Raw genomic sequence first — 13291 nt, 5'->3', positions numbered from 1 at the left:
AGCCACAACATGCATTAGTAAGTGGATTTCCACAGTGTAACTCTATTGTCTAACAATTAGCTAGTATCAGATTAAAGCACTGTGTAGTCTAAGAACTTTGAAGTTGGGTCTTGCCTATGGCCTCCGTGCAGAAGAAATAGATGGACAGTGGCTTTGGCCTCTCTGATTCCTCGTGTGTGTCTGCATTAAAACAGCTAGGCCAGTGCTCTGCAACTTGCACTGGATTTCCTCTCAAATGAGACTGAAGGCTGGCTTTCTCCCTTGCTTGACTTTCAATGTTCAATTTATCTTTCCGGCATATTTAAGAGATGCGGGTCCTCTTTAAACATAAAGTAGTTATCCTGGCACAGCAGAGAATTATCTCTTTAATGCCTGGTGACTAATCAAAGTACATGTTAGTCACTCTTGGAATTCAGTGTAGGCAAGACACCATGTTACTAAATAAGACAAAAGGGCATTTCCAAAATTTTTATTGTGTAAAATATCCATGGCAAACATACACCACTATAGGTGCATGAATCACAGGCATTAAATACATTCATTGTGTATATCCATCACTACCATCTACTTCCAGAACTTTCCCATTGCACCAATAGAAGTCCTATACCCTTTGAACAATTACTTTTCCCTCCAAGTCCTTGCCAAGTTGTTTTCAACCTCATTAACTTTTGCTACTCTGGGAACTTCATATGAGTGGCATCGTGTAATAATGGTCTATGCATATCTGGTTAACTTATTTTTTGTTTTGTTTTACGAGACAGGGTTTCTCTGTATTGTTTTGGAGGCTGTCGGTCTAGCCTGGCCTCAAACTCACAGAGATCTGCCTGCCTCTGCCTCCTGAGTGCTGGGATTAAAGGTGTGCGCCACTACCGCCCGGCTGCTTATCTGGTTAACTTTACTTGGCATGGTGTTTCCAAGCTTCATCCATATCTATCAATACTTTGATTTGTTTGGCCATTCCTCTCCTGATGGAAATATGGTTTCTACCTTTTGGCTATTATAAATACTCCTCCTGTGGGCATTGATACAGAAGTTATTGATTTAAATCCCTACCCTGGCAATAGTTTATATTGAAAATACTCCTCCTATAGACATTGATATGGAAGTTATCCATTTAAATCCCTACCCTAGGAATACTTTAAATTATAGTGGTTACTAATAATTTAAAGTATGCACTGTCCATTACAGCCCATGTAGGCTGCTGATTTCTGTGAGAAGGATGCTTTGGCATAGGAGAAACATAAAAGCAACTTACATTTCCAAGGGAGACCAGAGAGTGGTTAATTGCTAGAGTCTGAAGGAGGGGTGAGGACATGATCTGCCCTAATCTTGATTTTGTATATAAATACAGTTGTTTGGGTCCCAGGCATTGACGCTCTGGGAACTAGCTGCTTTAGAATCCATCCGCTTAAGGGCTGAGGACACCTTCCATCAGATATGAGCTGTTAGTGCTATCTGTGGGGGAAAGCATGAATTTGGTTATGAAGAGGAAGCAGCAGAATCAGGAGGGATCCTGACTGGGATTGGAGTGTTGCCAACAGAAAGTGAGAAACGTTTTGCCCTGCCAAAATCGAGAGCACAACTTTCAAATGTTCCAGGTTTAGCCAGACTGTGTGTCAGGAAGTCATCAACTTGTGGGTCCTCAGAGAGGTCTAAGGAACACAGTGTCTCAACTGGGAGCTGCTGATTACTGAATATTCTGCCCAGTCCCTGGGAAGAGTTCCCCTGCTCACCCCCAAGCAATCCATTGCTGTACTATGTCTCCTTGTTCTCAGGCAGACACCTCCTGGTGAGACTGAGAGCCCGGCACAGTCTGAGGATGCAGTAGTCTGAGCTGAGTGGCAATTGTGGAATTATGGAGACTGGAGGCTGGGCTGGGATTGGCTGGGGTAGATTGGTGTGATTTGTTGGCAGTGTGAGCGTGCACTGACCCAGTTTTTCTTAACAACTTGTGAGCATCCTAGGAGAGATTTGTCCCCAACTCTGCACCAATTAGGAGAGCATTGTTAATCAGGAGACCAGGGGTGGGGGCAAAGACAGAACCCAAGTCCAGACAATTGGGCTACGTAGAGACCTTGTCTCCCCCTCAAAATTATTGTGTAGTGTTTGATCTGTGGCCTTGCAGTATAGAAAATGATCCATAGGGTGGGTGACTTCCTCATTTGCCGTAGCAATGAGTGGGGTAGGCATATCACACGATGACCACTCCAGGAAGTGCCATTCACCACTAGGGAAAAGTATTTGGCTGCCTGATTGCATGAGGGGTCATAGTAGATTAAGCGCAGCAGAGCCATGGGCACAAGTGCTGATTCTCTGGCCCTTTGCTTCGTGGGCCCAGGGTGACTGGTACAGTAGTCATGTGTGTATTCTAGACAGAGTGGAGGAATGGTGGGTTAGAGGCTCTCTGACCTGCCTGCATCTCCTCTAAATATTCAACTAATAGCTCTTCAGGGTAGCCAGTAATTGTACAAGGGGCTAAAAAGCGATGTTGGTTTTGATTACGTTTTAATCAAACCAAGCAGAATTTCTCACTCAACCCATTGTCTTCACAATAGCAGAGTTGTGTATATGGAAGGAAAGAAAGGACACCATGGTGTCATGGGCCTAACAGTCTTGAAGTCAAGAAGCCCAGTGCAGGGTGGGGTGGTGTTTGTATGGGAGGTGCCTGTGTTCTTTACTGACTGAGCTGTCTTCCCAGCCTCTTACCCTCATTATTACATATTTCTATCATCTGTCAATGTAGGCCATCGGGAATGCCAAGACCACTCGCAATGACAATAGCAGCCGCTTTGGGAAGTTTATTGAGATTGGCTTTGATAAAAAGTACCACATCATTGGGGCCAACATGAGGACCTACTTGCTGGAGAAGTCCAGGGTGGTCTTTCAGGTGAGTGACAGGACTCAGTCATTTGTATTTTGCTACCAGTATTATTTGGCCCACTCTCTGTGTTCACAGAGCATCCCATTTTACGGCCTGGAATCAAGATTCTTGTTTGCATTCTTCTCTTTCAGAGTAAATATCCATTTGGACTAAGCATTGGGTCCACAAATCTTTTTACACAGCTTTGCCTGTTGTGTGTTAAACAGGTGCTCCATCCCAGGATGAAGGACAGACAGACAGACAGACAGACAGACAGACACACACACACACACACACACACACCCCGCACGCACGCATGCATACACACTCTTATTGTTCTTTCCTAGGAAACAGAGTCCTTATTTCTTCCCCACCATGGGGCCCTCTGCCAAACCTCCTTTGCCTCCTGCTTAGCTATCCTTGGCCTCTGCCTGAACCCTTTTTATTGTTTCTGGAGATGGTCAATGCTATTAGCAACCCCATCAACCATTCTCCTTCAGCAGCTTTGTCCTCCCACCGCTGGACTGAGTTAGCAGAGGGGGCCTTTTCCTTATGCACAGTAGCTTCCCAATCCCTGAGGTTTAGCCCTCCCCAGGATGCCCCCCCCAGAGTCTCCAGAGCTGGTTCTTAGTGATGACTCCTGATGATGGGTAACAAATGTTTCATGAACTTTTAGACCAGTCCCCTCCCCCCATCCCATCTTCCCTCACAGGTTGGTTGGACAGTCCTGCATCACTACAGCAGAGAGGGCAGGCAACTCTGTTGTGTGGACTGACAAGCTTCCTGCACTCCACCTTGGCTTTGAGCTTTTCTTTTTCATGGTGGTCACTACCTAGGCCTCCTAAATATTTATGTGCCATCCTCTAAGGTTATTCTAGTCATGAGCGTCCACCGAAAGTCCTCGGGGACCTTCCTGACTGCCCAGCCCCAAAAAAGTAGGCAAGCTCAGCTTTAATCCCAAGCCCCAGAGTAGCTTCCAACAGGGAAGCAAAAGACTGAGAGTGTCGTTCAAGCAGCAAGGATGGTAGTGTTTGCTGACTGACCCACTATCTGTGGCATGGCGCTGGTGTTTGATGTAGAAAGAAAAAGGAAATGCCTGCTTCCACATAAGCCAAGAGGTAAAAGTCCTCACAGAAGAAGGCCCTATCACAGCGAGGGAAAAACAAGGCAGTTAAAACTGCAGGTGACTAAGGCAGCTAAAACTGCAGGTGACTAGGGTATGGAAGGAAAACCTGAGGGAGAGTGGTTTTGCTCACGACACCTGCCTGGAACACCTGGGATCAGAATGACCATGGAGATGATCATGGAGGTGATCTGGGGAATCACTGCATAAAACTGATGTCCTTTCCTCCCCCAGGCAGAAGATGAGAGGAATTACCACATCTTTTACCAGCTCTGTGCTGCTGCCAGCCTTCCGGAATTTAAGGAGCTCGCTCTAAGTAAGTCACCAGGTATACGGGCCCTCTGCAAGGGCAGCCGCTGGGGCAGGCAAGCAGGCAGGCAACCAGAAGCTCCACCCAGAACCCTGGGCTGTGGGTACTTGTCTCAGGTCTGTCCCTACTGTGGTCCTGTCCGTTAGTCCCATCGGAACCTCACTGCCAGTTAGTAAAGCAGGGTTAACTATATCCAGGCTACCTGCAAGAAATGCACTGTAGGGGTGGGAGCATGTTTTTAGAGCAGTGTAGTCGTCACCACTTTAAAAGGGTGTGCTGTGAGGCTGGTGGTTCAGTCAAGGGCTGTCCCACAAGCGTGAGCACTTGCATTTGGATCCTTAGAAAGCCGGGTGTGAATCCATGTCAGTAACCCCAGCACTGGAGAACGGAGAAGTGAATTCCTGAAGCTCTGCGGCCAGTCAGTCTGCCCAGCTGGGATAGATGGGCTCAGGCTTGGTAAGAGGCACTGTGTCGAACATTAGGAAGAGAAGTGAGCGAGGAAGGCACCTGGCACCTGTGACCACTGGCCTCCATGCGTGCACACAGCCCCACACAAGTGTGTACACACACAACATACATGCACAGATTTCTGTTTTAAGAAAAAAATGTTTCTTCTTTCTGCACCATGAGAAATGGGTCCCTTTCAGAAGAAGATCCAGAGGTTTATATAATGCTCATCACTTTACCTTTACCAATGTGTGTTGTCATATTTTCGGGTTGAGACAGAAAGGTAGGGAATAATCCTGGCCATGGTGGAAAAGCCTACAGAGCACACATATGAAGGATAAGTCACAGTTAAGACAAGTGAGAATCAGTACTGCAAAACTGTGGATCCCTTCTGAACAGGCGAGGAAGCTTCTAGTATATCCATGGTAGAGCACTCACTGCAAGGAAGTTAAACTACCAAAAGTGCCTCACAGCCACCATAGTCAACACATCTGTCCCTACCAAGCCAGTGGGCCCATCCTTTGTTTTCCCCCTGAATGCTTCAGCAGATCTTCCTTGTTTTTGAAGCATTGATACGGAGACAGGGCGATGGGCAAGCTTTTATTCCTGGCTCTCTGGCATGCAGCATCTCTCCTTGGGCTGGAGCTCCTGCCTTAACTGAGACTACATGGAGTCTTGGTTCTGAGACTTCAGACCCTGAGTGATGAGGGGCCAGCCTGGAGCTGGAGATGAAGGAGGTCATTACATACTCATCGCAGGTGAAACCCACCAAGATGAAGTGTCTATCCTGAACATCTATGCCCCAAATACAAAAGCATCCACATTCGTTAAAGAAACATTAGAACTTAAATCTCATCTAAAGCCCCACACAGTTATAGTGGGAGATTTCAACACACCACTCTCACCACTAGACAAGAATACCAGACAGAAACTCAACAAAGAAGCAAAGGGTCTAATAGAAGTAATGACCCAACTGGGATTAACAGATATCTATAGAACATTTCATCCACATAAAAATGAATATACCTTCTTCTCACCACCACATGGAACCTTCTCAAAAATCGACCACATACTTGGCAACATATCAAACCTCAGCAGCTACAAAAAAATTGGAATAACTCCATGCATCTTATCAGACCACCATGCTTTAAAATTAGAATTCAACAACACAAATTGCAGAAAACCTACAAACTCATGGAAATTGAATAATGCTCAACTGCACCATCCCTGGGTCAAAGAGGAAATAAAAAAAGAAATTAAAGACTTCCTCGAATTCAATGAGAATGAAGACACAACATACCCAAACCTATGGGACACCTTGAAAGCAGTGCTTTGTGGCCTGGAGCGTTGATGTTACATAGGAGCACCAGGACATGGGTAGAGATGAGAAAATATAGTTAGGGGCTGTGGACAGCATGACAAACAGAAGGGCCGAGGAGCATCTGTGAGGAGACAGGCATGTGCCAAACACAAAGAGAAGAAAGGAACAAGCCATGAATTTGGAGTAGAAGGTAGCCATGCCGTAAAAGGTTTAGGATATTGACCCTTACCTTGAGGGAAGTCAGACTGTTGAAGGGCTTATGTAGGAGAGTGATGTGACTGAAGTTACCAGCTTGGGGGAGGGTGTAAGTCAAAATACTAAGAGAGGTACAGAATCTCTTACAACATTCCCCCAGACAACACTTTCTGAAGGTCAGACCCATAGCAATGGCAGCCAGCAGGCAGACAGAATGGAAAATGACCAAAGATGTTCTTACCACAGATGTTCTTTGGAGATAAATGGGAGGACATGGTGTTGAAGGGCTTGGAGTTTCTGTGGAGTGTTTAGTTGAGGAGTATTGAGTGTGCATTACTGGGTCTAGGAGAAAATAATTCAGTAAGGGGTTTTCTGGGAAAGAGGAAAAACAATCCGTATCCAGCCTTGGCCTCCGGTCAAAACCAAACACCGTACACACTGAGCATAAAGTACCATGCATGGGTGTGCTCACATTTTGTTAAAGACTTACGTGCTTCCCAAAGACAGCTTTTTAAAAATTGTGTGTACCTGTGTGGGTGTGTGTGCATGAGTGTCAGTGCCCACAGAGCTACAGGAGGTGTTGAGCCACCTAGCATAAATAAATCTTAGTATCAGACCTGTATCCTCTACAAGCAGTGCATGATCTTAACTGCTGAGCCTTCTCTTCAGCCCCACCCCTATAATTCTTATTGCAGTCAATCGTTGTTCTTCTGTCTGACTTCTGAGGCCAGTCCCTTCGTAAGAGCAGATATTACTGTCCTCTGAGTAATGCCATTCCAAATGTTTGCTGGGTGTTTGCCTTTTGCTAATCGTGTGTCTCACTTGTGAAACACAGCACTGACTCTCCTCTCAGCAGCTGTCAAGGCTGTCAGAGGCACAGCTGAGGGAGAGGGGACCTGGGAGGTGAGAGAATGAACAAGGATACCAGCCCTTCCTTGTCCTTATGGAAGAATAGCTCCCATGTTCCCTGACCTTGTAAGATAGGTGAAACCAAGTCCCTTACACCCCTCATTTGCCAAATGTGGCTGCTTGATGAATATCATCCAAGGCCAGAAGCGTGTCTAGGATGTGACTATATGTATTTCCTTGTATATTAGGTCCTTTAAAAACTCAAATCCCCATTGTGGATGGGGAGTAAACATCTGTCTAATATCAAAAATTGGTGTGAGCTAGCATATTCAGAGTAGACGCCCTCATAGGCGGTGGTCTGGGGGTGATGAGGAATGAAGATCTCTCTAGTGTCTCTCTTCTGCCTCCCACAGCCTGTGCAGAAGACTTTTACTATACGTCCCATGGAGGAAACACCACCATTGAGGGTGTCGATGATGCAGAGGACTTTGAGAAGACTCGACAAGCCCTCACACTCCTTGGTAAGGACCTGCTGAATGAGAGTAGCCATTGGTTCCCTGTAACATTTCATGTAAGCGTGGGACCTTGTGAAATTTCCTCCATCCATGTTGGCATGTCAGCTCTGTGGTCACTGTAGGTCTAGTTCAGGCAACTACACTGTTGAGATTCTGGGTGCAGCTTTCCTGTGATGTCTGAAAGACACAGTCTAACAGCAGGCACTGAGGCTCTGTAATCATTGCAATCTTTCTCTTTCCTTCTCATGATTTTTCACTCAGCCTTAGATATAGGGGTTGCACTGTAGTGTTGGGTCACTTACCATTTGTAGTCATTCATCATGGAATGTTTAGTTTTTCCCTGTTCAGAGGACCCCATGATAAGAAAGGGCTTCCTAGCTAGTGATTCATTTCTTCTTAGTTCATGCTTGTGGGTTATCTGGGGGAAATTTTAACGCTAGCAATACCTGTCTTTGCCTCGCATTTATACAGGTGCATTGGCTGTTGTAGCCTTAGTGAGGCACTGCCTCGGGGATATGTAGGTGTAGCTGTGGAGGAATGTAGGGAACAGCTATACTTTCTTCATTAGAAGGCAACTTTACTAACATTCATCATATCATCCTGTCAAACTTTTTAATAAGTTTGAAATATTTTGAAATTTAAAAAGAACTAAATGCCTTCAAGCTAAATCTAAAATTTAAGAGATATGCCTTTGGTAATTGGTGCAGGCAAATAACAAATTTGATGATCAAGTTCGTTGCCATAGTGTTTCTAGGCTGTGAGTGTTTCTGTTACTGTTGGTGCATGTATGGCAAGACAAACAGCCATCTTCAGCTGGCACTGCCCGTAAACCAGCTGTCTGGCCAGTCCCTGGAACAGTAATCCCAGGGGTGTGGTGGAGGGGTCTCCTTTTCTTCCCTGTTGGCCCCATGGTTGTGCCACAGATGTTTGCAGGATATTAAGTTTGGAGGAAAATGACTGCAGATAAACGGCCATCCTTATTAAACTCATAAAAGCACCCATAAAGTGTCTGGTTGAAATGAAGCCCCAAATGAATCAGTCCTACTGCTGCCTCTCCATGCTCCTGGATAAGTTCAATGATAACGTGCCCCATCTGGTGTGATCCAGCAATCAGAGTAAGGCTATTTCCCTTTCAATAGGAGCCCCTTTGCCCTCTGAGATGCTTCCCTGAGAGGTAATTACTTGGCTTGACTGGTTTTGGGAACCATCAACCCAGGAAGGAAAATCAAACAATTTTTCAAGTCCTTAAAAAGGGTAAAAAGTCTTTTCTATCATAGGACAGAGATTAGATGCCATTCATGCATCTTTTTCTCCTTCAGGAGTGCGGGAGTCCCATCAATTAAGCATCTTTAAGATAATTGCTTCCATCTTGCACCTTGGAAGTGTGGAGATTCAGTCCGAACGTGATGGGGATTCCTGCAGCATACCAGTAAGTGGCACCAGAGATAAAATGTGCACAGTCAACTCAGATCTTCCAGCCTGACACCATGCATTTGCCTCTAAGCTTAGAGGGCACCCCTGGGTTATTTATTTGGAGCAATAATGACTTCTGTTTTCTTGGTGATAATTTTTTTGAAGAACTAATCCATTTCAAATCAGCTGCCATAAAGTTTCTATTATTGGGGCAAGGGATTTAGTGGCTAGTCAATAAATTTGTCTGATGGGTTTATTTTCCAAGTACTCTGAGGTACATAGAATTCTACACAGTGTCATCAATTTACTGAGTACCATGTGGCTCTCAGACTGAATGAAGTCTTTGCAGCAAGGAGATGGAGTGTTGGACACCATAGTTGGTGACCGCTTCTAAAGACCTGGCATTCTAACTGAGTGGCCAGAATGGGGTGGCTCGTGCTAACCTTTTCCCAGCCCAAGGCAGTATGTTAAGTGAGGCATCTCGAAGGCTTAGCAACCACGACAGTTCCTTAAAGGCTCACAGCAAAGTCCTTTCCTCTGAGCCCAGTGCCACAGTTGACATGTGGCAGACAGGAGTGTCTGTGGAATGAGGATGCTGAGAGGGCTCATATGATTGGGTAGACGGCAGTTGCTGTGTCCTGTCTGCTGCTTAACGCTGTTGGCCAGGCCTAAAACTGGCTCTCAGACCCTGAATAGGTGCATCTGCCATGTTTCCACATCTGAGCGTATTTGTGACTAGCCTAGAAGGAAGTACAAAGTGTGATTCTTACTTCTCTGGATGTGGGATTTAAATAACCAGATTCTAGGAAAAGTCCCAAGATGTCGATACAAAATTCAGATGTGGGTGTGTGCCCATGCCACAAGCTACAGCCCTTGCCCTTCCCACTTACTGCTACTGCTATTTGTGTAGGATTAGAGTTAGCAGAAATTCAGAATGTACCTGCTTTAGGGAGGAAAAGACCTGAACTCTACCTGGGTTTAATAGAGTTGCTCCTCAACCTCCTCTCCAGCCCCACACATTGTCCTTGAGTGAGAAATGTTGTTGGGAGAGAGATGGTGCCTGGGTGTCACCCACTTCAGCATGGACCTTGTAGCCTCTGTAGCTTTCAGACTCCACCTGTACCTCTGGGAGGGGGTTTTGGAGCTTGCAGTGTCCCATAATGGTTTCTGACATTTGACACACACACACAAGCTGTCTTGTGTGTGTGTGCTGTGGGGTGGGTGGAACCTGCAGTGCAGCAAATATGGCAGCCATGATGCTTGGATAGCAAGTGGGGGATTCTAAGGTCTGTGGCCCAACTGTTTAATACAGGCCCAGACCGACCCTGGTAGTGAGGGTTTGAGGCTGGTGAAGAATTGGCCCTCTGTGGTCTTTGCCATAGGGAGAAAAGTATGTAGTGTTTATGCCTCCCATATGTACACTCCTTCCTGGAAAATGCCATGTGTATCTTTAGGGCACCTGAATTCTGCAAGGGACCAGGAAGATTGGAAAGAAAGACATGCATTAACAAAGCCCTGGTTTAGGTTGGTGATAGCAGTTTTGGTGTGTGTGTTGCTAGGGATCAAGGGTCAAGGCTTAGGTTCCTCAGCATGAGCTCTCCACCTGAGCTACACACTTGGCCCCTTTAACATGGATTCTCACACTGTGTCAAGCCTACCCACTTCACCTTATCACAAGGATTTTGCATTCCTTGCATGGTTATTTGCGCTTTCTGTCTGTCTGTCTGTCTGTCTCCCTCTCCCCCTCCCTCCCTCCCTCCCTCCCTCCCTCTCTCTCTCTCTCTCTCTCTCTCTCTCTCTCTCTCTCTCTCTCTCTCTCTCCATCCTCCCCCTCTTACAAACTAATCACCTTGGCAGAGTACAGGGCCCAGGAGGCACTCCAGAATGGATAGCTGGATGTTATTCATTGAGGTTGTATAGGCCACGATTGATGATAAAAGTGAGAGCCAGTGTGGCTGAGACAGAACTCAGTGGGTGCCAGTGAGGAAGTGAGGCCCCGAGCACTTGTACTGGAGATGAGTCAGGGCTGGTACCTTCTTTGGGAAGTCCAGCCGTGGGCTTGTAGGTACAGTGTCTCTGATATTATGACTAGTCCTTCCCTTCTGGGTGTTCATATGAGGGGAAGTCAATGATCAGTGCCCATCACCACCACTAAACTGTGGGAGCATGTCTGTTGTGTCACTATTCTGCTTGATACATAGTAGCACTGTGAATTTGTGAGGTCTGCTCAAAGATGGGACCATCGGGACACACTCAGAGGAAAATGGGCCAAGGATGCAGGTGGCAGACAAGGTGAACTGAGTTGGGGAACTTATGAGCACAGTTTGAAGGTCTAGGCTGTGGGAGTGATGGCAGCATCAGGGTTGCTAGTACACACTTGCCAGTGGCCTATTGTTGCTTAGTTTGACAAGTATGCTGCTGAGAAGCACATTCAGATGGGTCCTTAATATGTTCCTCTGGTCCGTCGGTAGGTTTGCTGTCTACTTACAAGCAATGTGCCTCCTGCTCTGGAGTTTTTATTTTTAATTAAGGCATGAGAATGTGTTCCATGATTGCCAGTGTTACCTTAGAGATGCAGCAGTGTCCAATTACTTGGACACCAGAGGCAATTTTTCCCCCTTTGAATTTGGCAATACAGGCTCATAAAACTAACCTGCTGTCTATAACACTGACTGTTTTAATGGATTTATCATCATCTAATTATGCTTAAATGTAATTGCATGATGTTAAATCGGTTTCTGTTAGCACCTTTAATCAACAGTGAGAAGTAGGTGAGAGCAAAGAAGTCCCCACTGTGTGTCTGGAGACCTGTCCCCTGGTGGGTTTTAAAGAGTTAGCTCCATAACTGTGGTTTCATCTCTGTCACACTCTAGAATTGGGGGCTAGGGAGGAAAGAGGGTGCCTGGGAGCTGGTCCATGTTGTTTGCCTACAGGCAAACCACTCATTCAAATGTCAGGGGATCCATCTGTAGTGTGTGCCTAGCAATTAAGAATTCTTTAAAAATAGGTCAGATGAACAAATTGGACACTTGCCACCTGTGAACTTGTTGCCTGCCAAGCAGGCTCCAAATTCTACCCTGAATGGTAACATTATGTTGAAGCAGGCAGGGGTAGAGGGGTTGTAGAGTGAAAACTGTGGCCGGAAGTAGCCATGACGCTTCATGATGCTTAGTGAGTGTGAAGGGCAGGTCTCTACACACCAAGCCATGCCTGCTCAAGCTGGCTGCCTGCCTGGCTGGGTGGTCAGGGAGCCTCACTCAGCCACATTTTCCTCATCTAACCCCAGAGAGATAAGGATCTTACTCTACAGGAGTGGGAATGTTCTTTTTCGTGCCTGTCTTTTTGTACCCATGAGCTCAGCTGTGTTTAACCTGGTATAACACTGGTAGAGCTCTCTCCAGGGTTTATTCCCGCCCATGCTTGGGGAACACACTGCTCTTGAGTTTGCAGGGAGGAGCTTTCTTTTCTAACATCCTGTTTTATATTAATGTTTGCTTTGACTAGATGGATAGATACCGATAGGAGTAAATGGCTTGAGGATATGTTAAGAGGGAAATGATAGTGGGTCTCTGTTAACTTTTTATTCAATAAGCCCTCATTTAAATCCCACAGTTGGCCTCATCAGAAATTGAGACCCATAAGAACTCTAGATCCAGTAGGAGGTAACATATCATGTTATAAATTTAAAAGATATTTCTTCCAGCCTTAGCATTAATAATTTGGCTTAGCCATTTTGCCAAGTACAGCAAGATGAGGGTCTGAATAGCTACCAAGGATGATAGGTTTTCTGTGGGGTTTTTCCAAGAACTTAGATGGTTTAATGAAGTGAGGGACAGCCCTGTGGGGGATGAGGGGGCTTTGATTTTCTAGCAGTTTATGAGCCAGGTGGTGTGACACAAATCAGGACTCAAAGGCAGCCCTTTGTGGCAGCTGGGCAGCTGGTAGGAATGTTGTGTAATGGAGCCTGTTTGTATACAATCACTGCTGAGAGACACTGTTCTTACCAGCACATCTAAGCACACACATTGACATCACATATGATTTAGAGGACTGGAGTGTAAAACACCAGGATGCTTCCCATGTCCTGTCTACCTGTAGGATAGTCACCAGTCTGGTCCCTGTTACAGAAGGGGAACGGAAGCCTGAGGACAGGAGGCGGTTGAATGTCAGACAGCCCTAGAGCGTGTGTGTGAAGGGCTTTGGGAGGGAGGCTGAGAACTGCTTTTCTGGAGTGCCGTGGGTGCCGCATGTGCCCTCT

At 46.0% G+C, this 13291-nt stretch overlaps 1 protein-coding gene across 5 annotated transcripts in view; it reads left to right on the top strand.

Annotated features, from left to right (window-relative positions):
- Positions 1-13291, top strand: part of Myo5b (myosin VB) — a 265550-nt gene that overhangs the window by 148245 nt on the left and 104014 nt on the right. For all 5 annotated transcript variants that reach the window (XM_021230890.2, XM_013118053.3, XM_021230892.2 and 2 more), the window contains exons 6-9: positions 2744-2887; positions 4218-4299; positions 7519-7626; positions 8940-9049. In XM_021230890.2, coding sequence (XP_021086549.1) covers positions 2744-2887; positions 4218-4299; positions 7519-7626; positions 8940-9049 — 444 coding nt within the window. The remainder of the gene's footprint in view (positions 1-2743; positions 2888-4217; positions 4300-7518; positions 7627-8939; positions 9050-13291) is intronic.

The sequence above is a fragment of the Mesocricetus auratus genome, unplaced genomic scaffold (assembly GCF_017639785.1).
Source record: "Mesocricetus auratus isolate SY011 unplaced genomic scaffold, BCM_Maur_2.0 Super-Scaffold_6730, whole genome shotgun sequence".
In the NCBI taxonomy this organism is placed as follows: Eukaryota; Metazoa; Chordata; class Mammalia; order Rodentia; family Cricetidae; genus Mesocricetus; species Mesocricetus auratus.
Note: the sequence above shows the minus strand (reverse complement) of the source record. Positions and strands in the feature narration are given on the sequence as shown.